The sequence below is a fragment of the Fonsecaea pedrosoi genome (genome assembly GCF_000835455.1).
Source record: "Fonsecaea pedrosoi CBS 271.37 unplaced genomic scaffold supercont1.3, whole genome shotgun sequence".
NCBI lineage: Eukaryota > Fungi > Ascomycota > Eurotiomycetes > Chaetothyriales > Herpotrichiellaceae > Fonsecaea > Fonsecaea pedrosoi.
In genome coordinates, this window is record NW_013550613.1 from 1,277,205 (window position 1) to 1,305,084 (window position 27,880).

Here is a 27,880-nt window from a genome sequence, read left to right on the forward strand (position 1 = left end):
TGACACTTGAAGAGCTTTTTGCAGCTGTGATAAGATAGAAAATTATGCGCTCCTCAAGCCACGCATCAAAGACACTGTGCCCCAGCTTGACAGTTTCCCAGACAGATCCTGATAACGATAAGGAAATTTTTGCAGTCATAGGTACCGAGTAGCTGTCGATGTATTGGATGGACGGACCATTTGGTGGAGCCAATGGACGGGAAACGTCGAAGCTCTAAGCACCAATCAAGCACTAACCGGGAACCAGTTGGCGGGCAGCTCATCAATTGGCCATCCAGGCGAGAGCCACCAATTGGCGGCTTTAGGTGTCCGGGGGCTGGAGCTTGCGAGCCTGGAAGCCGCCGATGATCAGTGTCCTGCACAGGCACGGCAGGCCAGGCGAGTGGCAGCCTCCGATTGCCTTCGCTGCCTTTCGAGGTTGGAATCAGCTCAGTGCCACGTACCGAGGACCTTGTCAAGCTTGTCAAGATCTTGACGAGACACCGGGTGACTTGCTATTGGGTACTCGGTACCAGGTACACCATTTACCGACGTCGAAAATCTCTTCTGCTGTTGAAACGCCAACCAATGTCCAAGGCAAGTCCTAGTCTGACCAGACGCGCCCTCAACAAATCGCAGCGCTGAGACTGAATGGCCATGAGGTTGGCGGCAACGCAGCTTGGTGTAGAAGAGAAGGAAAATAGCCGCCCAAGAGCAAGTGCGTAGATGGCGTATGGCAGGCACAATGGCCCGAAATAGACTCTTGGCGCCCTGGCCGAAACAGCCTCGTCGTGGTCCAGAGCAGACAACCACCATCCGTTATGGGATCCATTCCCTTGGTTTGAGACTGGCCAGAGACATCAGAGACATCAGCTGGCTTCATCTCTCAGCATGCAACACGTCCACAATGTTTCGGTATTCATCCATCGATATTGATCACCATCTCAAATACTTAAGAAGCCATGGTCGCCCTCCATTTCGCTGGTCCAGTTCTTCATTCTCTGAACCAGCTGCAACACACTTCCTCTGAACCAACGCATCTGTTTCCGATCCAAGAAGCATTCCTTAGATTATCTTTCAGTCTTCAGACGCAGACGCAATATACTCTCCTTCTTTGTTTGTACACCTATTGGCTCGACGCTATCCACCACGTTCTCTAGCTGCGTCGTTTCACGGTCACATTCCCTTCCTTGAATCATATACCATCTTTTCTATCGTTATATCTCAACATGGGTCCTGACCACGGCGTCCTCGGTGCGACATTCAAAGTCACTCGGGCTCTTCAAATGGCGTCCATGATCGCCGTCATTGGAATCACAGCCAATTTCATTTCGGAGATGGTCAACGCTGGAGCAACACCGCCCTCGGTCCTCGTCGCTATCCTGAGCATTGTAGGTGTCAGGTCTGTCCACAGTCAGCAGTATTGTCCTAACCAGGCGCTTTAGGTGTGTATCGCTGTGTTGTATTGTGCCATCACCGTCATTCTCTACTTCGACAACATCCTTCCTTTCCTGATCAGCACTGGCATCGACGCTCTTTTTCTCATTGCCTTGATTGTTGTTTCTGTTGTTGTTGGCAAGCCACTTTCATACCTCAACTGTGTGATTCTGGACGAGATATCCAATGCCACGTCGAGCGCATACGACTTTACTTCGGCACTTGGTAATAGTCTCAACAAGGGTGGTAAAGTCAATTATTCCCAGTGGATTGGCACTTCCAAGGCCACATGTTTGGAAATGAAGTCCATTTGGGGCTTGAGCATTGCACTCTGGTGAGTTTCCCCTATTGTTCCCCCTAAAATTTCTCCGCACCTGACCTTTTTTGGTATTCCAGCATCCTATTCACCTTTTCTGCGGTGAGCACTGTCTGCCTTTGGAAAAGAACAAAGAAGTCGAGTGCCGACAAGAACGAGGCTTGAGATCGGGGCATGCAAGTCTCAAACTGTCCGATTTGGAAACCAAGTCTCGTGCTTGGAGTGGAATCGAGGTGCATGGCATTTCTCCTACAGGGGGAAAAACGAAAATAGAGGGCCTGGCGGGTGAATTGGCTCTCTGTGAGAGCTTCTCCCGGGTTGGCTCGGAATCGTGTTTGATGCAATACCACCCCAGCTCGGGGCTTGCACAAAGGGGCTCACAAAATTCGGATTAGAACTCTTGGTCATCTCGTCACGAGCACGACTCGTCCCGCTGAGCGGATAGATGATGATTGACATCTCAGAGCTGGTGGATACCTGTGATTTCCAGTAAGCTAATATGTGTCACATAGTGATAGGTCACCGACCCAGAAGCTAGTGCTAAGGTTTCTGTTTGCAGAGTGCCAAAGGATCAGAGGGTCGGTTTTATGGCGGAATCTGCAGAGGCAATGCACCTGGTGTGGGCTAAACAACGGGGACAGCTGGAGACAAGGGGTCCCAGACAGGAGGCTGGGACAGTCGCAATTGAAATCCTAGGCAATACTTTGGAGCTTTCACGGATGGGTAGAAGGCATACAACAGAGTTCGGACATGATGGTAGCTTCGGGAGCTGCACGTAAATCACCTTGACTTGCTGGTTCTCGGTCCCGTTCAGGTCATGTATACCGTGGTGTGTAAGTACGATTGGGAAAATTGGTTTCACTTTGGTCGGTTTGTAGATTGACCTGGTGATCCTTCATTTCGGATTGATGTGCAGAGACATGGTTCCATGTCCAACTCTTTCTGCACGCCGCTCGTTTCTGAAAAGTTTCTCGAAAAGATACGTGGTTCGTGTGAGAATGCGTTGTCTTTTGTTGCAGGTTCGGGTGCTGCGAGTATGATGATCCGCACCTTGGTTCGCCTGGCGAGGTGTAAAGGACGCCGTGCAGGGGTCGCCGTACGGCAGAATTCCGACTAGAAAACGTGTCACTTGGACGATTCATTGGCCTCTTTCTCTTTGTTCTCGACTGTCACTCAGCTCTCGCTTGTTATTGTAATCTTGACGGGCGAGGATGGTGTAGGGTTACAAGGATCCAGGGGTGAGATGAGAGGTGATTTCCTTTTGTCGAACCGAAGACCGATCCATCGAGTTTCGAAGAGGAAGCAAGGCGTTGATCTCAAAGCATGAAGGTGCATAGCTGTACGAGTATGGAGTACAGACTAAGAATGGATGGTGACGACGGCGGCTGTAAGAGCAAGGGAGTAGTGCGAGTAGTGTAAGAAGCGAAGTGAGAAGACAGTTGTGTCGGGTGGCCGGGTCTATGGGCCGTCCGTCAACCCGTTAGGCTGCGACCAGACTGTTGGGTCGATTTGTGGCTGTCTGGCAAGGCGAATCACAGGGGTGCGACAATTCTCGGTACGGGAGGTTGGGTGGTACAGAGGGATCCGGCGATGTGTGTTCGGGGTGCGTGTACAGGATGAGTCTCATTAGCGAGTAGAAATCATGTGCACATCTCGGTCAGTGACAGAGCTTGGAAAGGTAAAAGCACCAAGAGCACCACAGGTCCCTTGAAATTGGGGATTGTCTGTAACTAGATATGCACAGTCAATCAATGGAGGCTGCTAGGAATCAAGCTGCAGGAGAGGCACAGAGGGAGGTCGGTAGCGACACCGTACGAGTCCTTGTTCGAGCATTGACAGGGCACAGTTCACGAGCAACACGACGGGCAACGGGAGCACCCAATAACTCGGGCCTAGGTCCTTCCCGGGGATGGCCGATCGCCGGTAGCATCAGTTAGCATCAGTAGGTGTGGTTGTTAGGTCATTAGCCTCTATTAGGTCAGGTCGTCTTACTCGTAGGGGGCTGGATCCAAGCTGCTGGGAACCCAGTGACACAGCATGACAAGGGCTAGTGAAAGCCCCGTGGCCGATGGAAACATTTTCTAACCCACTGTGCCTTCCTTTGGATATTCTATCCCACTTGCCCTACCAAGAACGAGTTGGCAGTAGTGATTGCCCACCGCCTGCACCTTCCACAGCCAGTCAGGTGGCTGCCTTGGGACTCCACGCCCAGCACCGGCAGTGCGGCTCGGGTTTCTGATTCGACAGATGACGTGGTGCAGGATTTTTCTTGGGTCGTTCTTTCCTCACTTACGAGGTACTGCATGCGTTGTTGATAGTTTCACAATATCGAGTCATGGTGCATCATTCACATTCATCTCACATCTTTCACTTTTCTCTTTTTCACTTTTCACTTTTCAATTTTCACTTTCAACTTTCAACTTTGACTTCTTCGTCCCGATCTCCTCGTTCGTCTCAGCTGGAGTCCCCACCATGCCTAGTTAGTTCTCCATTCTCATTCTCGTTGTAACTCAAACGCAACCCTTCACCTACCACCAGCTACTGTACGACGACCCGCTATCGAATCATCCATTCAATCTCTTCGCTTATATGCACTATCTGACTCTTGTTGCCTTTCGGATTCCATCCATTCAGCTTCTTCTTGTCCCCATTGCCCTACCCACCTCCCCTCACTCCCTCAAATCCTCCCTATGGTCTCCTACCCACTCCTCTAAAACCCCCCAAGCCTTGGGTCAAAATACCGCCCGGCTGGTTCCCCTTCTTCCCTTTCTTGGGACGACACACTATTCGCATGCACACTTTTTCCGCTCTCATCCCAGTCTCCACATCAACCGGTCGTCATCCAGATTTTATTCTCGGTTCGCGGTTCCCCATTTCCGGCAACAGCCAAGTGGACAGTTTGAAATTTAAACAGATCCATTCACCCTCTGCCTCTCCCTCTCATATGATAAACCCAACCGCTAAATGCTCGACTTACTCGAAAGTTATGACCCTAATCCATGTGCAATGTCTTCTGCCTCACTTAGTGATCCATTCGGTCTCCACCCCGTGCAACCGAAATCTTTCCCTTTGGGATTCCTTTTACGAGAGTTCTGTTGGGCTAACCTAGTAGTGCCTTTCGAACTTGTCTTTGCGAATATGCCCAACTATCTCTTCGCGCCACACTTTCGGAATTTGCCTGATACCCTTTCCCATCACTCTCTCCTCGAGGATCTCACATTTAACCACATCTCCTCCCTTTCCTCTTTGTTGAATTCTATCTTTCGTGAGGCTGACGGTTGACTTTGAATCGGTCGAGGCCCGGATGACCATGTTTTAAGGGCGACTTTTAGGTTTGGACAAACAATGGAGGACCTAAATATAGCGAGCAGCATCCCTGTTGACGAGGACTATGGAGAATTCGAGTACCTGGAGGACGAGGAGGCCAGTTCCGCATACTCAGTCGCTTCATCAGTCTACAATTTCCGGGTCGAAAATGGTCGTCGCTATCACGACTACAAAGACGGCCACCCGTTTCCCTACGATGAAGTCTCGGAAGAGAACGAACAGGTACTGCACGCAATGGTTCTAGTTCTCTTCGACAACAGATACTTTATTTCTCCTATCGACGAAGCCAATCTACAATGTGTCGTGGACGTGGGTACGGGGAAGGGCCTGTGGGCTGAAGGGGTTGCTGAAAGGTACCCGCATGTCCAGGTCGTGGGCATCGACACTATTCAGCACGAGCGCTCGCTCCAACCCAATTGTTCCTTTATTCTTCAGGATGCCACCGACGAATGGATCCTAGATGACCCCTCGATGAAGTTCGACCTGGTCCATATCAGAAACTTGTTTGTGGGAGTAAGAGATTGGGATGCATTATACGCTCAATGTTTCGAGTGAGTCCACTTCCCCATATGTCCAGAAGACCAGATTGGTCAAGTATCTTCCCGTCACCGAACCTATTCTGACATGGTTTAGGAAAATGAACTCTGGTGGATGGATCGAACAAATCGAAGTGGAGATCATCGCCCATGTCGACGACGAGTCTGCACTCCCAGACAGTCAGATCATGAAGCTATGCAGTTTCGCCGACGAAATGACGGCTGCCTCTGGGAGAGATTTCCGTGCTTCATCCAAGATGAAGACTGCAATCGAGGAAGCTGGTTTCGTCGACGTCCAGGAGCAGAGGGTCAAGCTTCCCTTGGGTCCTTGGGCTTCTGATCCGAAATTCAAAGACATCGGGAGGTTCTTTGAGCGGTTCTACAAGACGGGTCTTCAGGGTTGGCTCCTCCAAATTTGCATCAGATACTTTGGGGTAAGGACAAGAGAGCTCAACTCTGATGTGTCTATCCGCGACTGACAAAAGGGTACAGTGGACACTGCAAGAGGTCAACGACGCATGCGTCAAAGCATTCCAAGAGATTAACTCACGCCAACAACACATGTATTTCACACTGTAAGTCATTCCGTTCAAACCTCCTCGACTGCTCTGGCTGTTTGCTGACAATTGTTTTTAGAATCATTGTAATCGGTCGAAAACCTTGAACCCTCACCTCTCTTTTGCGCCTCTTGATACGGTTGAAGGCGGGACAAGATCCCGACAAATCAATCTCGCGACCAGATGGTATGACCGTTCCAAATGGACCTGTCTCGCTTTCAAACGACCAGGACTAAGAGCATGGAGCATGAATACAATGGGACGAGTCACATCATGTCGATAGCAGAACCTACCGTTCAGCACCTGGGTACAAAGAGGCGGGTGTACCTGACGAGAGATGAGCACATTGGAATAGCTCACACCTTTTTTCTTCTTCGAACGCAGTTCCTGGTTAGGGTATGGGTATCAGTTGATGGATGGAAATAGAGTGTCGAGGATCATGGCTCACGATGTTTACGACAAACCAAAGGCAGATATCCTAGTGATGACGCCAAATGACGGTGTTCAGGCTCCTTGGTCGAAGGTTCCCGACTATGGCCCGGGCCTGATGGAATTAGATTTGATCTTTTCGTGACAGACGGCAGAGAACCTAGATAGCACAATGCACGCATAGGCTCTAGAGCCAAAAGGCTACATGCACGATTTCAATGTTTGCAAGACCCTGAAACTTTTCTTGTCTGGTTCATTTGGCCGTATCTCGAATGTGTGGCAAGGAGATCAGGCCAGTTCTGCGTAGTATTCGTCGTGCCATGCATATTGGAATTTATTCCTGGAATCTCAAGTATTTATATACATAGAGGGAGGGAGAGAGACAAAAAAAAAGAATTTTTTTTTTTCACATCTTTTTGGACAGAAAGACCTTTTTCTACATTTGTCCTCCTGCGCTCTCGTCGAATATCACTCTTACATTCTTACATCAGCTCTGGAGGCGCTCAGCGGATAGTGGCGCTGGGAAAACAGCCAGTCGTCGCAGTGTCACATTGTCACAAGTCATAATGTCGAGTTCCCCATCATTATAGAACCAGACTTTTACTCGTACGGTAGTTTGCAGAGATACAGTGTTTAAAGCCCTTTTACCAGATGAGGGCTGAGGGGTGTTCCTAAGGGAGGAGTCGTGGCGGCGGGTGAACACCGAGGGCGATGCCCGCTGAGAGAGAGAGGAGAATATGCATACTCTACTCGCCGGACTTGTATACTTACGAGTAGAGTAGCTCATCCCATAATTAGTCACCCCTTTCTCCCAGAATTGACATGCCCGTTTCTATGAATGTCTCGCCAGTAATGTTATGGTATTGGTCAGGGTAAGGCAAGGTGTCTATCTGGCTTGTTTGGCCCGTCTGGCCTGGACTGTATCTGGATTTCGCTCTGGTTCAGGGCAAGGGTCAGCTCGCTCGCTGGCTGAAGGAGGGGATCTTTTAGATACACCATCCACTCACTGTCACACACACACGCACACTCACACACACCATATTCGGGCTGGCGGCTCAAGAAATAGATGGTGGATGGATGGATCATGGTGGATTCAATCGTCCAGGGGAAGAGCAGAAGAGAGAGAGAGAGCAAAATCTGGCACCACCACCACGATCGCGACGCGTAAGAGAACATTAAAGGCTATATAATATAGTGTAGCCGACCGCTTAGATGATGGAGGTAATATAATCAGTGGACCTGGAACTTTCTTCGGGTGCGGTGGCATTGCCTAGCAAGCCCCTTCATTCATCAGAAGTATCGTCGATATGGCCAACGACACCGACACCGACCAAGGTGACGAGTATTTTTTCTCTCGAACTTTCCTGTCTTCTGCGCGGTATGTTGCTCGCCATCGATGAACTAGTCGCTGTCTCTAACGAATATCAAGACTCACGTCGCAGCACTTTGTGTGGACTGCCAAAGCGGGATTCTTGCTGCATCCCGCAGTCGAAAAGAGGCTGTCGGAAATAAAGACACCGGAAATTGTGGACGTTGCAGCGGGTAATGCGTATGTCCTCCTCAAGTAGACGCCCGAAAAAGAAAAAAAAAACATGGGGTGATTGACAAGAGGATATGGAAAAAAACAGGATTGTGGCACTCACTCTAGCCCACGACCACCCCAAGAGCAAGGTCGTCGCTCTCGATATATCGGCTGGCCAATATCCTCACCCCTGGAGCCGTCCGGCAAACACTTATTTCGGGGTGTGGAACTTCTTCGACCCTGTTCCCGAACAGTACTGTGAAAGATTCGACGTCGTGTACATCCGGGCGGTTTCGACGATATTGCACGGTCGAGAAAAGGCAAAGGTGGTGGAAAAGCTGATCAGGATGCTGAGTGAGTCGCAAGACCTTGTTCACCTTCTCCCCTTTCCCCCTTTCGAACAAAAAACTAACCACGAACAAACCGTCGTCATTCAGAGCCCGGAGGATACCTTCAATGGCACGAATGCTGCTCGACCGCGATGGGGGTTTTGGATGAGCAATCCCCCCTAACTCCCTTGCCGGGTATGCCCGACTATTTCCAGACGATTGAAAAATACGTCGGTGGATTCAACTCGGCGGAGCATTACGGCGATCTCGACAAGGTCTTTGCGGACAATGGTCTGGTCGACGTGGACAGGAGGGTCTCCCCGGTCCTCCCTCATCTGCTCAAGCATGAAACAGACCTGGTAGTCATGTCAATGAATGAGGTCTTTGCGACTCTGCGCCGGCGCCCTGGACAGTCGCCCGAGGCTACGCGGGAGCTGGAAGAGGCTCTGGTGAAGATGTCGGCCGCGGTAGCCAGCGGGAAGTGCTTTGTCTATCTGATGGCAGTCGTCGTGGGGCGGAAACCTAGCGGGCAATGATATGCACTTGCGATGATGTCTCTTGCGTATTGCGGATACCAAGAGGTTGATCAACGTCCATGTCGAGTCAGTAATAGTCAGCTCCGGTGGACCGATCGACTTGTCCTAGGAAGCTAGACTCAAGAACTGGACGGGGCGTCTTCAATAGACATGTAGACCATTCAACAAAAGCTGCAAAGTCGCGCAGCAGCTTTGATTCGTCCTGATCCAGAGTTGAGCTCGGATGGCCACTTGTGGATGGTCAGGGACTACTCCCAAAATTGGACAAGTCAGTAACCCTGCTTCGTGGAGAGAATACTAATCAAAGAAGCAAAACCATTTCCAGAGTGTATAAAAACCACAGTGGGATGTCGTCTGTAAATCATCGACCCAGAACTTCGCCCCCTTCTCCGACATCATTTTATCCCTCTCCACAAAGTGACAGTTCTTTTCATACCGTGAAGCCCGAGAACTAGCCAGAGGTCGGCGACTTGATGAAACCTGACAGCTTCGGGTGAAAGGGGGAGGATTGATATTTGAGATACACAATTGCGCGCAAGCTTCCCGTGGAGGGTGGCAGGGTCTCTAGGATTTGAAATGACAGCTAAAAGAGACACAGTGACTGTGAATGGTGGTGTTTGTGGCAATACTTGGGTTGTCAGACAAAAAAGCAATTTTCGTCTTATTTTTCAACTCACCGCCGGCTCTCCGTCAAGAAGCGCAAAGGACGAAAAAGGCTGCCCGAGCTGAAAGAAGAAGCTCGGAGAACGAGAAGCGAGCAGCTAAAGGTCACGGAACGGATAGCTACCACCAGCTACTCTGTTAATCTCTTCTTACACACCGTCAGCACCTTTCCTGACTGGGCCCGTTGCCGCGCTACCCATTCCGCATTCCAAATCATTTCCTTCTTCGAAGCACCCGAAGTTCCTGCGCCGTATTCCCCCTCTTTGCCCCTCAACCACTAGAACGGCGCGGACAGCCTCTCCTAAAGGCCTAGGCTGATCCTAGCAAAAAGAATCTGTCACGAATGACGTCCACCCACAGCGAACAGCCCGGGTTTACCCCCACCATTCTTCTGAAAACAACCCGGCTTCAACCCACGGCACCCTCCGTTTTGCTCGCTCGGAAGAAGCTTATTCAGATTGGGCTCTGGAAAGAGACAGGTGGGAGGACAATCCGACAGAAGAATACAGTTTATGCATGGTAAGCAAGTGCCCGGGAAGCGTGGGAACTGCTGACTACGGCGAGGGACGAGGGAATGGTTCTTGTGACGATTGTGTTCCATCTGTAATAGGCAAGTTGAAGATGGGCTGGCAATGAGCCCTGAGGTCCGATAGCTTCGACTTGATTCTCTGTTGTGCTGGGGACTGGCCTGCGAATCTTCCCAAGCTGAAACAGCTGGGCTCCACGAAAGGAGCTCTGCTCAAAGACAACAGGCTATCCTTGTCTGTCCAGCGACCGCGGGGAAGGAAGATGATCAGCAGTTCTGCGCGCGTCTGCAGCTGCTATCTGTCACTCTGCCTTGAGCCCCTCCCATTTCTGACGTGGACCGCCATATGACGAAACGACGCGGTCAGGGGCACCAAGGGGAAAGGATCAATAGGCGGGACAAGCATGATAGCCAAATGCAGCTGCTTGTGGGCCACTGAACCCCTCCAATGGTAATGGTCGGGCTGCCCTCGCCCAGAGCATTCCAAATACCTATTCCACAAGCACCCTATCTTGACCTCATCTCTGAGCTTGGAAGCTGTCGAGAGGTATATAAGGGTTCCTTCGACGTCGGAAACTCAAAGATTCTCCTCCTCCATCATCTGAAACAGCAACCAACACCTCTTTCAACGCTCGCCAGAACTCGAATTCAATCTTCCAGCTCACATCTCGTCTCCAACCATCATTCCACCATGCCTGAATACAAGGGAGTCTGCCACTGCGGCGCCATCGAATGGACCGCTGAAATCCCAGAGGAGAAGCACATTCTCTGCCACTGCGGTGCTTGCAAGTTGATGGGCGGCGGCGAATTCACCTTGAACCAAATCATTCCCAAATCCAACTTCCACCTGACCAAGGGTGATTTGAAGGTCTATTCCTACAAGGGTGACTCGGGTACGTTTTTCCTTGTACAACCTTTTGGTGGCCTGTTCTCCCCAGTGGGGGTGTTGGAAGATCGAAGTCCTTCTAGACCAATTCGCTGACCTTTGCTCGTGGCACATAAACAGGTAACTCAGTCGATTGTTACATGTGTCCCAACTGCGGGTGCTCGCCGTACCACCACCAGCGTGTGATGGGTAAGTTCGCGGAACCACCTCCCCCAAACTGTCTGGCTATTTAGGTCCAATTTCTCTGTGAAACTGGATCTACATAGCTACCATCTCAACCCTACCAGCTATGCCTTCTCATTCTATGTCCTATTGCTGACACGGCATGCACGACAGGTGATGATAAGATCGTCATCCGAACGGGTCTATTGAAGGGCTCCGACAAATGGGGCAAACCCGCCGCCGAGATCTACGACAAGGATCGGGCCTCATGGCTCCCTCAAACCGCCGATGCCAGCTTCCCTGTGGTCCCTCCCTCGTAGGAGGTTGTCAGTGATATCCTGTCGATCTCTTGACCCGGACATTGCCACGAATCTTCCCCGTGTAGCGACAGGAGTCGCCTTTGTTCTCGGAGAGCCGGTAGATGAGAGGTTTCATGTGCTATTGGAGATGCGGAATTGCTTTGATGAAGTTGGGAGACGACTGGAAATTTCTAGTCTATATGGGAACGATGCCGTCATGGCTGGAGATGTCTCGATTGGGGTGGGCAGATGAAAAAGGAAAGGAAGGGAAAGTAAAATGGGAAATGGGGGGGAAGATGATATCGACGGTGACTTAATCCGGAGCAATTGAGCAATTGAGCGAGCAAGTTAATCAACGCTCCATCACAACATCACCTATTCTATCACCTTCTTGGTATCTACCACATATCTATCTATATTACCAAACATATCATCAGACGGATATCAGATATCAGATATCATATGATATATCGAATGAGAAGCATGCAGTACCCTGTGATTCGACTCGACTCTACTCGACTCGACTCTGCACATCCGAACCGAATCGTGCAAGGCAGAGTTGGACCTTGACTTGGATCTAGACACAGACTTGGACTTGTAGTATGCACGTATTTACGGTGGCTAGCTCGCTACGCATGTATATATACACGTATACACGTTCACGGGCCACATACATTTACACATGTGTATACGTATATACGTGCATATATGTACATTTCCTAGGTCGGTAGGTCGGTAGGTAGGTCGCTCTACCTTCTCACCTACCCTCACCTCTCCTCATCTCATTTCACGTTACCTCGACTCTTCTCTCTAATCTTTCCTTCTCTTTGCTCGCTTCTCTTCTCGTTTGATTCGACGTCCCTCTCTTTTGCTCAAGTTTTCATATTCAGCCCTTTTCCTTACCTTACGTATAAATAAAACAAAAGCCGTGATAAACTCATCATTTACAATGTACGCGGTTTCAATCGTATATCAAACCCTCAAATCAATCGACATCCGGCACGGGCAGACCCTGCACGATCTTGACCCGCCGGCCCAGTTTCTCCAGCGCGCGCCTCGAGTTCTCGGCCCGCAAGTCAGCGCTCTCCTTGTCCGTGACCAGCACAAAGTCGTGTCTCAAGAGCGCCGTGCCTTCCTTGACACCGTATTTCTGGGCCGTCTCGGCGTCGCATTTGCCGAGTTCGACGATGAGCGAGTTCTTTACGCCAAAGACCGCGTCCGAGGTTTCGTACGGGTCGTCTTTTAGGTACAGGGCTCTAGAGAAAAGAAAGGTCGTGAAGTTAGCAACATGAATCTTCTCACCTACCGAGACCTGTGGTGGGGATAGAGATTGGTGTTGATGAACTCACGTTATCAGATGATCAAATCCTTCCTTCTCAAACATGAAGTGCATATGCGATGGCCGCATGGGGTGTCGACCCAACTTCTTCAACAGCTGGCCCACAGGTCCGTCATGCGGGATCGGATACGGCACCGGCACGATGGCATTGAACCAGAATTGCCCCTGGGCATCGCTGATCATGATACATCGCCCGTCCGGCCCGTCTCGGTCGGCGTGCTGCACGTCGTAGTGTCCTGACGAGTCTGTCTCCCAGATGTCAATCTTGACTCCCTCGATCGGGTTCCCTGACACATCTTTGACCGTGCATATCGCGAGCAAGGGTTCGCCGTTGGTGTCGTGCGACATGAGACTCCCGTGCTCCAGGGTTTCGGCTTCGTGTGTGTGGAAAGGTCCGAGGACGGTGCCCTCTGTGGAACCTTTGGGTTTGGGGTGGTCGATACTGTCGACAAGCAAGGAGAGGCCCAGGATATCGGAGAGGAGGATGAATTCCTACAATGCCCACCATCAGGCAATGTCAGTGATCACGATTCTCGGCCAGAGTTTGAGACGTTACAAGCTGAAAAAGGAGAACTATGGTTCTGGGTATAGAAACGTACCTGCCTCACATCGGTGCAGATTTGACCTGTCTTGGTGAGGAACTGGATCCCCGCCATCCACTCCTGCGTACTCAACCGAGTCTCACGGGCAAAGTCATGTAGGTGCACCACCAGCCGTTCGAGAATGTATCTGAACCGCGGGTCCGGGTTAGCGGAGTTGATCAGGTTGACATTCTCGGTGATGTTGTCGATTGTCAAGTCCTTCAATGGCGGGATCGTGACTTGGGAGGGGTCCATTGTATCGATCGTCTCGAAGGGAGGTAGTCTTTCGTCGGGAGTAGACTGTCTATGGAGCGCACGGAGGATGGCGACACTGTTGAGCAAAAATTCACAACAACAAGACAAAGGCTGGAAGATTGAACAAGACCACAAACATAGTAGAGCCCAGGCCAGTGTTATAAAATAAGCGATAATCCTCTCTCTTCTGTCCTTTCCACCCCCGGTATCGTGGGGTAATTGCTGGAGGGGGGAGGATCCGAAGACTTGGTAACTAACTGCTCACGACTTCAGGAACCACAAAGGGCGAATGTGAGCAATGACGGGCCTCTGCAGGAAACCTCTCGTGTACGGGTATAACAAAGCCATCTTTGCTTATGCGGCAATTGGTCAGTTGGTCAGTTGGCCGAGTGGTGAGTGGTCAGAGAACAGCGAGAAAAGGTGATGGTGGAGCAGCTTGTATCATCCGACAGCGAAATGCATCGGCAAAGGGACAAACTTCCCCACCATCCACCATTGAGGGGCAGTTGCTTCTGTACGAAAAAAAGCGGCTTTTGACGGCATCTGTCTGGCCCCGTCGCCGTGTCTCTGTCACCACTGTCTACATATCCACCATCTCCGTACTAAAGGATGACAAAATCCCCTCGTACATTCGCGGTCAGTTCAGTCAGTGCCATCGTACACAAGCCCCCAGCTGTGGAATCTATTCCGTCAGAATGCCTCATGCCTCCTCCCTTCCAAACATCAAATGCTCTATTGCAATAATACAAACCAACGCTCGATGCTGAATGAAACTGTTCAAACCACAGTATGATGACCTATGCTCCTGGCAGATCCATGCCATCTCCTCATACCAATAATACTGCCAATTTGCTTGAGCTTTTTTTACCCTCGACAAGCACCATTCACCTCCTTGAACCCAGATCAACGCCGTTCATGCTGATTCAACAACCTCTTTTGGAGCACTCCTAGCGATGTCCGCCTTGAGACGCGCTTCGGTAGACTTGTGCTGCTAGTGCCTGCAATCGATCGCCTTCGTCGTCATCATCATGGTCGTCTATTCGTCCCTTCTCTCGTGGCGAGAACGTCGAAAGGTAAGAACTTCGTGCGGTGGGCGAGCGTTCGGCTGCAGCATCTTGCAATTGTTGGATCAGCGGCGGTGGCCGGACGTCAAATCGCCCCGTCGAACCGCTCGAAGGGGCCGTCTCAAGCTGTGCAGTCGACTCTGCTGGTAGCTCCCGTGACCCACTGTCCTTTGAATTCAAAGACCTTTCACCTGCCAGATCTAGCGAGGCTCGGGCAATGGTCGCAGACCTCTGCATGTCATCTGTTTGGCGACCGCCCTCGATGCCGGATCCCGCCGAGAGAGGTGGCGGACTCTCCTTGCCCAACTCTTCTCCTGCTGTTTCCCTGTCGGGCGAAGCGGACCCCGGAGCTGTCAGCTGCAATTCTTCCTCTTTGACCTCCTTCCACGAGCATTTGGCATGCTTTTTAGTACATCCCATGCACGCTGTGAGGTTCTTCAGACAGTCCATGTGCAGTCTCCGGCATCGATCGCACGGAGGAATCACCCGGTCACCCTTCCACATGTTGTCCATTCGTCGCACCATCTCTGCCTTGAATGGTCCACCGTCATCCCTGTCTAGCGTGATTGGCTTCATATGAGGCATCAAGGAAGCCGGCGTATTCGGGATGGCCACCGACGATATGCTTGCCGCTGCTAGTTCGATTGAACGGGAACGTGGTTTCTCCGCAGAGGACGCATGCATCGCCTGTGTTCGACTAGTGCCAGCTCCTAGAGAAGAACGACGAACGGTATCTTCGGTCAAGCCAGCTTCTCGTTCGCTTGGCGTCAGGAAATTCTTTATCATCTCGGTACGCTGGACTGGGGAAGCATCCTTAATCGACTTGCCATTGATGATGGTGACATTTCCCGCGTTTGACGAGCCATACGTCTCCTCGCCAGCACTTCGTAGAAGGTCGTTGGAGGAAGATCCACGCCGCAGATCTGATTCCGCAGCTGTAGACTGTCTTAGGTTGACCGCGGTAAATCCGACCGGAGGCGATTGAGAGACCTCGATACTCCTTACCGCGCGGGCGCTGCCGACTCCGTTTGTGTCCATGGGCGAACCGGGGGCAGCTTCGGTTCTTGTGGCTTGTCTTTTGGCCTCGGCTTCCTGGTCGCGTCTGCTCAATATGGCTGTGCGCCGACCTTTCATCTTGTGGATCAGTTGTCGCGCTCGGCCAGACACTGCTCAAGGTTAGCTTGGATAGGTAGGGAACTATGAGGTATTGGCAACATACCTTGATCTGCAAGCTGAATGACCTGACCAAGATTGCGGTCCAAGAGATCCATGACACCTAATTCCTTCTCTTCATCTTCCAAAATGGGCTGAGGGGGGATCAATTTTTGAGGCATGCCACTGGCGATGAGGACGAAATCCTCCTCCGAGATCTCAACCCGACACTGCTTGGTGTAGAACTGGCAGACCCGCACTCCGTTGCGAGTTCTTTCCAGGTTGAATTGCTTGGGATTGTTCTGGGCAAACTCGACCACGTCCAACCAGGTCACATGGGCATCCTTTGCGTGAGATTTGAGAATCTTGGGCGGCCCGTCAAACATTTTCTCGAATCGCTTAACCAGGATGGGGCCGACAGGACATGCTCCCAAGTTACCTGCCATGCTCTCGTGGCGTTGTATGACCCCATCGTATTCCCCCAGCAGGCGAGCTATCTCGGGAAGCTTGTCATTGACTGTGACGAGGGGGATAGTATCCTTGTGTTGCCGCACAAGGTAGTTGATTTGCAAGTGGTTCGCAGCAGTCCGCGGGACCTTTGCTGCTGGGAGGGGTTGGGGCTCCGTTGGGGAGCGAGGTCGCTTGAGAGACGAAGATTGCTCGGAATTCATTGTCACGGACGATGGACGTTCCATTGCTTTGGCATAGAGGATGGAGGGAGGGAGCCCGAGTCACCTTTGGTGTGCTCGGGCTGCGCGTGCTTAGCTAAGAAGCTCTCGGGAAGTGAAGTCGAGAAAAGGCGCGGGCGGAGAATCGTGGAGGGGTTGCGGGATCAGCCTCGAATAGTTTGGCCCAAGCTGGGCAAAAGCTATTCTTGAAGCTGCAGCGCCGTGAGCGGAGGAGAAACCCAGGTCGTAGTCAAAGATGGTCGCGAGAAGTAAGTGCGAGAGGAGAAGGAGAGGTAGGTGGGAGGAGAAAAGGGTAGCAGAAGTGAATGGAAGGGAAAGCTGCGGCACGTGGCTTGGGCCTGGTCTGAGAGGCTGTAGTGTGAAATGCGAACCCAGGGATACGTCCGGGAGGACACAGGAAAAGGCTACGGCCAATGGGGCGAAAACCAGGTGCCAAACAACAACAAAGAGGTGAAGACGGAGCAAGGGGAAGCGAAAAAGAAAGAGAATGTGTGGGTGTCAGAAGAGAGGGAAGGAGATGGAGAGGAGAGGAATAGTACCAGCTCGCCAGGTATCCAAGGTGCAAGGTGGAAACGGCGAGGAGGGCGGCCGAGGGCGGCGAAGGAGCGGGTTCGATGGATGGTCGTTGGATGGTTGGATGGGGGAAGGGGGGAGAGGTACGGAGCACGGGTTGCGGCGACCAACCAAGTTTTCCAAGAGGCCCTTCCGGCCCATCAGCTGCCAACAACAGCCTAGGCAATAGATCATTAATAAGGGAGTCGTTGGGCGTACGCGGGGCTTATCACTTCCCCTCTCCGAGCGGCACCCATGGCTGAGAGCTTACGGCAACAGTGGGCAACTAAGGCACCGCACTTGGCTCACTGCCACCAACGACCACCTCATTAATTATTATTTATTGCGCGGTGGCTGATGGGAGGGGAAAAGGGACGCGTGGACGTTGAAGAGAAATACAGCAGAGACCAGCAGGGCGCTACTGGGACTGGGACTAGAACCAGACCTCTGTACCGAGCAGGAATTGTAGACATCCTCGGATCGAGATGGCCATCTGCGCTTATACGATGGTGCTGCCGTACCTGCACTTTTCTCGGAAGCTAGAGGAGGAGGGGAGGAGAAAGCCACGGTCATGTTCGGGGGTGAAGTGTTCCTTCCAACAACTTCCAGGTAGTTGGTGTAGTAGGCGTAGGTAGGCATGATGGGCTGGCATTAGTGGGTGCGCGGGGTTCGTCCCCCAGGCCCTAGGCTGGGCGGGAATGGGAGTCTCGGGTGAGCCAAAGTGCCAGAGGGCAAAGAGCGCAGAGATCAAAGCATAGTTGTCCGCCTTTTGACTGGTGGGGGAAATCCAACCACACCTGCACCTTTCTTCCTCTGCAGCCATTCACTTCTATCTCATTCCTCGGTTCGTGTTGATTCCTCCTCCTGTCCTCCCGAACATCTTGTCTGTCTCTCCCTTATGCCCTGCGCCATCATCGCTACCCCCGTTATCATGAGCTCACAAGCACGGAAAGGAGCAATGTGACAAGTGGTCCAAGGGAGGGTGAGGTGGAGGCAAGATCCGTGCGCAAGCCCGAGGGCGGCGCTCCGCCCAATTGGCAATAACCATTCCGCATGCCCTGACGGTGGCTTCGGCGGAAATCGTGGCGCACCATTCACATCTCGCCCTTTGTTCCATCATCTTCTTCCCCCGACATAGCCCCCCCGTCTCTCCCCTTTGGCACTTGATGACCCTTGACTTGCAAGCTCTACCTCTACCAGGCCCTCGTACACGTCACTCCACCCATTGATTTTTCCAAAGCTGGCCTTCGGCTTTTACGACAATTCAAATCACCGATTGCCCCCTTCCCAGACAACCAGACCAGGGCTTCAGGCACACAAACCACCAGCTTGTCCCAACTTGGTTCTGAATCACGCCCCAAGATTCCCCTCCCTCACCCACACACAAGCCAATTTTACGCACTAGACTCTTTACGGCTAAGGGAGTCAATTTCCGCCCTTCATTGTCAACCTCTTGTGGAAGACACAAATTTCCCTGTGTTACCAACAAAACCACCCCTTCAACTCTCAGGTAAGGAAAATGTCCGAGCGAGGCCATTTTCGTGGAGGTGGCCGGGGAGGAGGCGGAAGAGGGGGCGGAGGTGGTAGGGGCGGTCGTGGTGGTGCCGGCGCATCTTCGCAGCAGTCCAATCAACCACACGAAAAGCCCAAGAAGGAAAACATCCTGGACCTGAGCAAATACGTCGAGAAGCAGATCAATGTCAAGTTCAATGGTGGACGAGAAAGTATGTCCTCTTTTTGTGTCCCGAAATTCTCTGGCTGGACCTCAAGGGTAAAGCAAAACGCCAGCAAAAATTTCCTGTACTAACTCAACTCGTCTTTGTCAGTTGTCGGCACACTCAAAGGCTACGACCAATTAATGAATCTGGTATTGGATGATGTCAAAGAAACCATGAGAGGTGAGTTCTTTCCACTTCCCAGCGTACTTACCGCACGTCCGATGGCAAAAGGCTTTGCAGTTAACAGTTCCCGCAATGGCAGATGACGAGGGCAACGAGACAACAAGACCACTCGGCCTAGTTGTCGCCCGCGGCACGCTGCTCGTCCTGATCTCTCCGGTCGACGGGAGTGAAGAGATTGAGAACCCTTTCCAACAACCGCCAGAAGAGTGATTGATGGCAAGAGCCACAACACTCAGCCTTTTGCCAACCTCAAAACTCAAAGTCCAGAGCGAGAGAGAGAGAGAGAGACAGGCGAACACCATCCTGCGACGTTTCCTCAGCACAGAGACCTAGCGCCCAGCCTGACGTTACCCGGATCATCAATTGCATTCATCGATCGAGTGCTCGACCGAGGCCACGTTACGCGCGAAAGGTCTCCAATGCCAGACCCCAGTGTATCATTGCTTCTGCTCCGAAATCATGCATCCAACATCTGGGTGTCGCAGGTCGTTCCCCGACCTGCTTCACGACATGATCTGGTCGAGGGCGGTGGAAGATCTCCATCCACGGGGCTCAACAGCAGAGTTACAAACAGAGATTTACAATTTTTTGTTTCTTGTTTTCTAAACTTCACTACCAATCTTCCTACACTCCGGCTGTTCTCTCCCAAGATCATAGTCATGTCGCCCCATTTCAAAATTCCATCATATCGTCTGCAATGAGTATCGGTCCTTCGGCGCTCTTCCTAAAACAGATCTTCTTTCTGTTCCCCTTGGCAGATCGGTGTTGTCCAAGCAAAGGTCCCTCTGTTTCTCTATCACATGTTGCATTCCAGGTGCTGAAGATTATTTTCTTGGACGGGTTAGATTCCATCAATCCCTCTTTCCAGGTCGTCCTGCTCAGTTTACCTACCTCAAAGGTCCTCCCCTCTTCCCAACTAATTCCTGAAATGCGCTCTCCACCCCCTTTTTTAGCTCGCGGTAGCTCACCACAAACACGCTCTGTTCGTCCCGGCTCACGAGCATGATCTTCTCCTCCGTACCCGCGTCTAATTTATTGAGACACATCAGGACATGGCCGAGATCCACGACTGGTCGGTTTTGTGCATCAACCTGGTGAAAGACGTAGTCACGGAACAACTTGAGGAAATAGCGTTCCCCATTCTCGCTCCACGACTGGTCATGATTGTATTCAGGGCGTTCAGTGATGAAGTTGATTTTGGCCATAAGGCGCACCAGGCGCGCATTCTCCACCTCGCGCGACAATTCAGAATATAGAGTATCGTCGCTGTGAAGGGCCGCATTGAAAGCGGTGATCATTTGGTTTGCGATAAGAGTGACGAATCCGTCTATGGTTTTCTCCGAGTTCTGCATTGCAGAGTATAACCACACCACGGCGTTTTGAAGCTCGGGCTTGTAATAACGTTTGAAAGTGTCCATGCTGCGAGCAAAATTCTGACCCACATCCAGGGATCCTGACCCAACGGCAAGGACAACCAGGGCAAAATTGACGAGATCCTGTCGTTGGACCTGAGCGAGAGGTGTGTGGGTATTGGCGTCATACTGCACCACATCCAGAATGCCGCAGCCGTTCAGACGGATGCGATTCTTTCCTGTTACAAGGATTTTGCTGGGGTCGAGGATTCGAGCGGCTAAGCCAGAGTTGTGGATAGTTTTCAGAGCAGAGGCTATTTGCACGACGTAAGACCACAAGGCAGGCTCCGTGGCTTGGTCTTTGTTAGAACGAGCGGGACGAGGATTGTATGAATGTCCAAGGTGATGGTGTTCCAAAAGGGTTTTGGACAGAGGATGATATTCTGTGGCGATAAAGAGGGATGAGTCGCCGAAGCCGCGGTTTGTAAAGACGTCGACAATTCGGACAATGTTAGCGCTGATTATATTTTTCCAAGCTTGTCCAGCGCGGATTGCGTGCTCGTTTGTCAAGCGGAAGCCTGCATGTGAAAGCGTGAGCTTCTGAAGACTGCAACGAGGTCGATGGAGTGGTATAGTTCAAGATCATACCTTCAATTCTGCGGAGGGCGAAAAAGTGCCCATTGGCGCTTGATTGCGCTTTATACACCCAAGATGTATAACCTCCAAATATGTTTGAACTTTTGTGGGCTGTATCAAGAGGGACAAGAGAGTGATAACTCTCGATGTGACTTGGTAGCTGCGAATCTGGAGCGCAAAATCAGCATCGTACCACCCTATCTTATGAAACAGCGGCGCATACTGGGTAGTATCTGGAGGGCTGCCGCTGACTTCTTCTGAATTTCCTCTCGGAGATCGTTGGGGATGAAAAGGTCATGCACTGTGCGCTGGTAGGGAGTGAGGACCGCGTTGTAGTGGCCAATAGGCGCATATTGGTGGTATTGTACCTAGCAGGTGGTTAGCATCATCATCACAGCCTCTGTTTGAGATGCGTACCGGCTGCTGAAAACCGGGTGTGTTTTGATAAAAAGCGGTTCCATTTATACTGTGATCGAGATATGGGTTGGGGGTATGGCTCGTTTGAAACGTCTCAAAAGCATGAGAGACAGGAATCTCGCTTTCACTGGTCTAGACAGTACCTATAAGCATCGGACGGAAGCACCTCTGCTCTGAGAGAACTCACTAGAGACGGTTCTTGAGTTCGTCGGGGTACAAATTCTTGGACGTCAGGCAGCGCCCAATCTGGGGTTTTGGCATCTTGTCGAAGAGGAGTAGCGTTCGACGATCCTGGCATAAGTTGTAAGCCACCGGCGTCGTCTGAGTCCGAGACACTGGACATCTGCTCACGGGAGATGATGGCCTTGGGCATGAACGGGGCAGCACTTGCTGCCTTCGGAGATATGCCAGTCGTTGGCTTCTTGATAGCAGTGGCTGCAGCCGCGGTGCCATTGGGAGACAAGAAAGAGGGTGTGAAACTCGGCGAGTCGACGTTGAGCGTCTTTTTCGACTGACTATTTCCTCCGTTTCAGCAAAACAGTGCCTCATTTTAAGCAGGGCAAGACCGTTGAGTCGTACCTATCATTTTGTCCTCCATCAGAGGCAGGCTTTTCTACGGTGTGGTTGAAGGCACATCCTGCAGCAGCAAGTTAGTCTTGTGTGCAACACCTGCTATTCCCAGTGTACCTTTGTCCTCGTAGCGGCACTTCCCGTATATCGTAACATTGCGACATAGAGTGTCTTTCGCATTTTCTGTCCAAATACAGCTCAGCGCTCTATATCTTCCTCTCAACGAGCCTCAAAGTAGCATCCAACATACCCCGGCCTTTGAGTCTAGGGGACGAAGCTGCCTGTTTTGTATCTTCCGCATTACTTTTGATCACTGTGGCCATAATCGTTTATTGACTGCGCCTGAGCATGCTGCTCCATCAGTCTTTGGGAGGGCAGGCTTGGAGTTTTCGGTAACGATCAAGGCATTTCCTGGGTTCGCGAGAGCCAAGCTTGGAGAGAGACACAGTTCGAGTCTGTGCGCAGGCTAGATGTCCGGGGCTGTTCCTGTGACTGTTGAGGTGTGAGCGAGGGTAATGTACATGACGACTGAGATATCCAAAATTAAGAAATAGTAGCGATGAAACGAAGATAATGGCGTAGTCGCCAGCCAGAAAATGCAGTGAAACAGGAAAAATATGACCAGGATTCTGAGCGCAGCCGCGCTCTGTGTGGAATGCGGTTTGTCGAGTCAAGTCTCGCGGACAGTAAGTGATACGAGGTGAGAGATGGAGGTGGTCGGCGGGATTGTCGAGGCAACACAAGGGTCCAAGGTCCAACCAGCGGATTACATACATCCATCCGCCTTTCCACTCCGCGGCTTCGCGTGGACACGTTCCCTATACCACACAAACGCAGCCATCAGCACACGAGCTTCTAGTCATCGGCCGGTACGATCTAGCCTTCCCTACACACAACACCTCTATACAACTGGCGTGGTTTGAATATAGTGGGCCCCCGCAACTCACCCTAGGCAGGGCTCCATACGTGAAGCTAAGGCTTGAAGAGAAGGGAAAGAAGCATAGTTGACCATGTCTGTTCGATCGAAGCGATAACCCCCTCGATTATATCCCTGCCTCTCGGTCTCGAATCAAAAAATGTCGACCCCCGACATCTCCCAACTAACTGCGTCCCAACTAGAAGCTCTACAAACCTACACCTCCGTTACCGATCAAGACCCCATCGCCGCGATCCCGCTCCTACGACGATGCGAATGGAACGTACAAATTGCTGTGGCCCGCTTCTTTGATGGTGAACCTGCAAGCGACCCTCTTGCCGAAGCACAAGCGCAACTGCCTCCTGCCTCTGCCCGCCAAACTACAAATTTGCAGTATGAGTCGCTTCTAGCAGCATCACACACCTCTCCCAGACCTCCCCTGGCAAGCCCCGGGGACATAGTTACACGAGTTGACACGAGCGGCACAGTCAACGAACCCGTATACCCTCCTTCGACATTGTTCTCCATCATATTTACTCCTGTGAATATCCTGTACAGAGTATTTACAACCGTGTTGTCGCCATTTGGATTCCTCGTTCCCACGTTTCTCTCCCGCCTCTTTCATCGCCTTCTCTACCAATCCCAGTCGCAATCACGCACCCAGAGGCGGGCTCTACCACCAGCTGAAAATGCAAGGAGATTCATACGAGAATTCAGTGAAGAATATGGCACCGAGAATCAAGATGGAGAATCATCTGCGCCGCTCCTCCCATTCACCGAATCCGGGTTCAACTTAGCCCTCGACACCGCCAAAAAGGACCTCAAATTCATGCTTGTGGTCCTTCTCTCGCGCAGCCATGATGACAATAATACCTGGGTCCGAGAGACCCTACTGTCTCAACAGTTTAAATCATTCCTCGACTCTCATCGGTCTGACTTGATACTTTGGGGTGGAGATGTACGAGATTCGGAAGCCTACCAAGTATCTGCGAGTCTTCAGTGTACCAAGTTCCCGTTTGCGGCACTCATATGTCAGGGTTCGGAGCCAGGGTCGGGTGCACCATCCGGAGCGATGACAGTTGTCATGCGTGCTGTGGGACCAATATCAGGACCGGAATTGGTTGCGAAGCTGGCCACGGCGATGACGACCCACCAGACGCAACTTACTGCGGCTAGAGCTCAGCAGGCAGAACGCCAGGCCACTCAGAATCTACGTAGGGAGCAGGACTCGGCTTACGAGAGATCATTGGCGCAAGATCGTGAGAGGGCTCGTCGGAGACGGGAAGAGGAGGAAGCGGCAAGAAGAGCAGAATTGGAAGCCCAAGAACAGGCAAGACTGGCAGAGAAGAAGAAGAGAGACAGAGAGCAGTGGAAGAGATGGCGTGCTCGTTCACTTCCGGAAGAACCGGATACAGAGATCAAAGATGCCATTCGAGTGAGTATTCGCTTGCCTTCTGGCGAACGAGTCATCCGAAGATTTCAAACAGATGCCGAGATAGAAGAACTGTATGCCTTTGTGGAATGTTACGAGGTCATCAAATCCAAACATTCGGAAAAACAAAGGGAGGAAGAGGAAGAGGAGGAGGAGGAGGATGCGGAGGAGCCAGAGGGGTATGAGCATGAATACAAGTTTCGACTGGTGTCGCCCATGCCCAGAATAGTGTATGATTTGGAAAGGGGAGGTTCGATAGGCACAAGGGTGGGAAAGGGCGCAAACCTGCTCGTGGAACCTATTGATGAGGATGAGGAGGACGAAAATGAGGACGAGGATTGATAGAAGCCGATTGCGTGGTTTGCTTGAGATAGATCTGGCCGGCACTAGAAATATGTTGGAGAAAAGGCGCACACCCTTTGCAGCCACGGTAGAAGGGTGAAACGAATGGATGTATTGTAGCATGTTGAGGACATCAATAGCACTCGCAGGTCATGTTATACCCACGCGAGTATTTCCTGATCCGCGTGTGCTAATGGTATCTCATTGATGTCAGTCCATCGTGGACAAAGTGTGGGCCTCCTCAACATATCATGTCTAGTTGGGGGAAGAGGGAGACTCGTGGATGTCCATGATAATGCAGGTAACTCCAGCACCTCCTCCTCATTCCCTTACGGTAGCAAGCGAAAGCCTTGCTTCTCATCTCATCTCATCCGCACCAACAGCAAGAAATTCAGAGCCTTTGCAAACCTACATCACCCCTTTCCCCTCTCTTCTCTCTGTTCTCATCTCGAAAGCAACCTTGCAACAGCAGCCACAGCCAGCACAACCAGCGCCACATCGCCTTTGTACTGTTTCCCGGCGTGGACCTGCATTGCCAGCCCGGCCGTGAAGAACAACAGGCTGAGCGACGCGGCGAGGAGTTTCACGGCGCGCACCCCGAACAGGAGACTGAACCCGACGAGAGTGTCGATGACGGGCGTCACCGTCGCGGCCGTAGAGCCGTCGTCTGGCAAATGGTATTCCTGGAAGGCATACCATATAGGCGTGTACGCGCCATGGGTGAGACGGGAAAAGGCGCCGAGGAGGACGACGGACGCGAGCAAGTAGACCGGGACGGTTTTGAGGGCTGTAGACATTGATCAGCGCGCTTTTTTGTGGGGGAGTATTCAGCAACAGTTGGGACGCGAAGAGGTCGGGATGCGATAGTGGTGGGTGGGTGAGTCTGAAGCTTTGTCCAGTTCGAACTCGCGTGCTTCACAGGATGTTTAGTGACTGCGCAGACTGCGTTCAACTGGTGCGTCTTTGTGAGCAGTTGCTCCGCAGTAGCAGAGTCTCCTATTATTCTGGACATATTTCTGCGGCCATTCAGCCGCCCGCATGTCAACCAAGCTGCCAAGTCAGTTCACATTAGTTTTCTCACTTGAAGGTCGGTCAATGGTAAAGTAAAGGGGACAAGGAAGATCAACCGCGGATTCCCATGTCCGTGATTGCAGGGGTCCGAGTTCCCATGTGCTGCGAGCCCACCTTGCTGATCTTTTACTGCATCATAATCTGTTGATTTCCGACTCTTCGGCGGATATATAGATCGAGTGCTGAAGGATATCCCTCCCAGCCTCACCCCACCGCCAAATCCAAACATTAGGCTCTGGGGATGAAGGTTTTGAGCTACAGCGCCCCTGAGTGAGGACGTCTGTCAAGTGAGACTTATTATGAAATAAGCGCCGTCTATACCAACTTACAAACCTCAGGAAGGACTACTCCCATACTTGTAATTGCTCGTAGGCCTAGAAACATATGCAGCATCCTAGAACCTGCAGTACCAGGTCCACAAATATTATACCAACATCAAAAGGCGGGTATTCAATAGACCTTCTCCTGCTCTATGAAGGGCTCTAGGAGTCTTTTCAACCCGACAGATTGATAGTTTGCAGACGGCGGAGCCGCATATCAGTTCAGCATGCTTCTGCCAGTCTGCCCTTCCTGGAACGGCCCGCGAGTCATCTTCACTGATCGTCAGGGCGTAGGGTGATATATGACAAAGTGGCTCGGAAAGAACCGTCGGTGTAGATGTATGGTCACGGAAGACATTTCTGTCATGACTTTTGGCATCGGGAAGAAGGATCGGTACCTGCTTCTCCTCATGCCAGCGCAAGAGAAGAGTTGGACCGAGCGAACCGGGACTTTGCCCTTGTCGAGGGCGAAAATCGGTGAGAAGCCGTGGCAGATGACCGTGGGAGCGAACATGCACCATAATGTAATGGTCGCTGGGCAGCCTTGCGAAAGGCTTAACGAGGCCTGTCAGCACTCAGTGACATCGTCGGCCCCTTGCGCCAGCGCAGACACTACACGACCACAGGAGTTTCCCGGGGCGAGAACCCACTGGCATGACAGTCACTCTGGGGGATTTTCTGACCTCAACCCTTCACGCCACCTGTACCTTAGGTTAAGCCGTCGCAAAGTGTAGTCTTTTGACACCTGGAACAAGCACTGGAGAGCTGCAGCGTAGATCAAGGCAACGTACCGCCCTACTATCGGGACCAAGACAGACGTGATAGTGGACAAGGGGCCGGCAATGATCCGGCCAGTCCCCAGTTTTCTGGTTATAAGGACTGGGGACTCGGTACATACCAAGTACTCTGTATGTACGTACTTAGGCACTCCGTACTCGGTACGTCGTGGATATTGCGTATCTTGGACCCCACCACGGGCTCGATAGGAGAAATGGTTTCAAGAGTCCTCCCGCGGCACAAAGGAGGGGTCAAAGTGATTGTTCACGTCTTCTCTTCTCCTAAGATAGCCCAAGCATGAGGAATCTCGCTCCAGTTACGGACCATCATCATTTGTTGGGCCTCAGCAACCTTAGGATGGCGTTCAAACCCCATCCATGTAATCGCCTCGGCGGTGCGAGGGGTTCACAGCCCCTTTCTTGTGAAGTCTGGGGAAGCAGCTGAAAACCTCGCAACGCCACACAGCGTGGGCAGCAGGGATGAGCCTGCTCTAGCGAAGCTTGAGAACTCTCAAATTTCGTGAGCAAGGAACAGTCCTGACTAAAAACCAAGGACCTGGAGGGGCAATGTCGAAGTTTGAGACCTGCCGAGGAGAGTTGAAGGTGAACGTTAACCGAAACAAGAAAGAACCAAAGTCAGAGCTGAAGAGAAAGCCAAAGACCAGCTTAATCGTCAGGGGTTTCGGCGAACAAGGACGAAGTAGCGGGACGCCTCGGGTATGCACACTGCACGTAAGGTTAGCGAAGACGGAGGAGGTGTTCACAGCTCCTCAGAGAATGGGTTTCCCGCGGCTGGAACATCCTCTTCACATGTGAAGTTGTCAACGGGTTGGGAGATTGATGACTGACCACTTACAGTAGGTTATGATACTCTGATCAGACCACGAGCACCGAATATTGCTTCATCGTCGTCGACCCTGACAAATGGCTCAGTTGTATAACTGATGAGTACGCAGGTAGGAATGTCACCATCCGCCCGCGGATGATGTTTCCAAGAATCATGCTTGATAG

At 51.7% G+C, this 27,880-nt stretch overlaps 10 protein-coding genes across 10 annotated transcripts; 6 read left to right on the forward strand and 4 right to left on the reverse strand.

Annotated features, from left to right (window-relative positions):
- Positions 1 to 1,208: 1,208 nt before the first annotated feature.
- Z517_04353 (uncharacterized protein) lies at positions 1,209 to 1,897 on the forward strand (the record flags this gene model as incomplete). The annotated part of the gene is made up of 3 exons (XM_013429682.1): positions 1,209 to 1,370; positions 1,425 to 1,750; positions 1,813 to 1,897. The coding sequence occupies 3 exons, from the start codon at positions 1,209 to 1,211 to the stop codon at positions 1,895 to 1,897; spliced, it is 573 nt and encodes a 190-aa protein (XP_013285136.1).
- Positions 1,898 to 5,077: 3,180 nt separating this feature from the next.
- Positions 5,078 to 6,259, forward strand: Z517_04354 (uncharacterized protein; the record flags this gene model as incomplete). Its single annotated transcript, XM_013429683.1, has 4 exons — positions 5,078 to 5,610; positions 5,693 to 6,029; positions 6,088 to 6,170; positions 6,232 to 6,259. 4 exons carry the CDS (start codon positions 5,078 to 5,080, stop codon positions 6,257 to 6,259), a joined length of 981 nt encoding a protein of 326 aa, XP_013285137.1.
- Positions 6,260 to 7,888: 1,629 nt separating this feature from the next.
- Z517_04355 (uncharacterized protein) lies at positions 7,889 to 8,968 on the forward strand (the record flags this gene model as incomplete). The annotated part of the gene is made up of 4 exons (XM_013429684.1): positions 7,889 to 7,959; positions 8,011 to 8,130; positions 8,210 to 8,457; positions 8,541 to 8,968. The coding sequence occupies 4 exons, from the start codon at positions 7,889 to 7,891 to the stop codon at positions 8,966 to 8,968; spliced, it is 867 nt and encodes a 288-aa protein (XP_013285138.1).
- A 1,880-nt stretch (positions 8,969 to 10,848) lies between these two features.
- Positions 10,849 to 11,525, forward strand: Z517_04356 (uncharacterized protein; the record flags this gene model as incomplete). Its single annotated transcript, XM_013429685.1, has 3 exons — positions 10,849 to 11,050; positions 11,164 to 11,232; positions 11,380 to 11,525. The coding sequence occupies 3 exons, from the start codon at positions 10,849 to 10,851 to the stop codon at positions 11,523 to 11,525; spliced, it is 417 nt and encodes a 138-aa protein (XP_013285139.1).
- Positions 11,526 to 12,489: 964 nt separating this feature from the next.
- Z517_04357 (uncharacterized protein) lies at positions 12,490 to 13,679 on the reverse strand (the record flags this gene model as incomplete). The annotated part of the gene is made up of 3 exons (XM_013429686.1): positions 12,490 to 12,760; positions 12,854 to 13,335; positions 13,443 to 13,679. The coding sequence occupies 3 exons, from the start codon at positions 13,677 to 13,679 to the stop codon at positions 12,490 to 12,492; spliced, it is 990 nt and encodes a 329-aa protein (XP_013285140.1).
- A 947-nt stretch (positions 13,680 to 14,626) lies between these two features.
- Positions 14,627 to 16,590, reverse strand: Z517_04358 (uncharacterized protein; the record flags this gene model as incomplete). The annotated part of the gene is made up of 2 exons (XM_013429687.1): positions 14,627 to 15,909; positions 15,963 to 16,590. The coding sequence occupies 2 exons, from the start codon at positions 16,588 to 16,590 to the stop codon at positions 14,627 to 14,629; spliced, it is 1,911 nt and encodes a 636-aa protein (XP_013285141.1).
- A 2,065-nt stretch (positions 16,591 to 18,655) lies between these two features.
- Z517_04359 (uncharacterized protein) lies at positions 18,656 to 19,247 on the forward strand (the record flags this gene model as incomplete). Its single annotated transcript, XM_013429688.1, has 3 exons — positions 18,656 to 18,860; positions 18,963 to 19,034; positions 19,117 to 19,247. 3 exons carry the CDS (start codon positions 18,656 to 18,658, stop codon positions 19,245 to 19,247), a joined length of 408 nt encoding a protein of 135 aa, XP_013285142.1.
- A 677-nt stretch (positions 19,248 to 19,924) lies between these two features.
- Z517_04360 (uncharacterized protein) lies at positions 19,925 to 22,335 on the reverse strand (the record flags this gene model as incomplete). The annotated part of the gene is made up of 9 exons (XM_013429689.1): positions 19,925 to 20,967; positions 21,038 to 21,193; positions 21,249 to 21,393; positions 21,443 to 21,574; positions 21,609 to 21,733; positions 21,779 to 21,957; positions 22,022 to 22,079; positions 22,130 to 22,195; positions 22,263 to 22,335. 9 exons carry the CDS (start codon positions 22,333 to 22,335, stop codon positions 19,925 to 19,927), a joined length of 1,977 nt encoding a protein of 658 aa, XP_013285143.1.
- Positions 22,336 to 23,088: 753 nt separating this feature from the next.
- Positions 23,089 to 24,702, forward strand: Z517_04361 (uncharacterized protein; the record flags this gene model as incomplete). Its single annotated transcript, XM_013429690.1, has 1 exon — positions 23,089 to 24,702. One exon carries the CDS (start codon positions 23,089 to 23,091, stop codon positions 24,700 to 24,702), a length of 1,614 nt encoding a protein of 537 aa, XP_013285144.1.
- Positions 24,703 to 25,145: 443 nt separating this feature from the next.
- Positions 25,146 to 25,499, reverse strand: Z517_04362 (uncharacterized protein; the record flags this gene model as incomplete). Its single annotated transcript, XM_013429691.1, has 1 exon — positions 25,146 to 25,499. The coding sequence occupies one exon, from the start codon at positions 25,497 to 25,499 to the stop codon at positions 25,146 to 25,148; it is 354 nt and encodes a 117-aa protein (XP_013285145.1).
- Between the last annotated feature and the right edge of the window lie 2,381 nt (positions 25,500 to 27,880).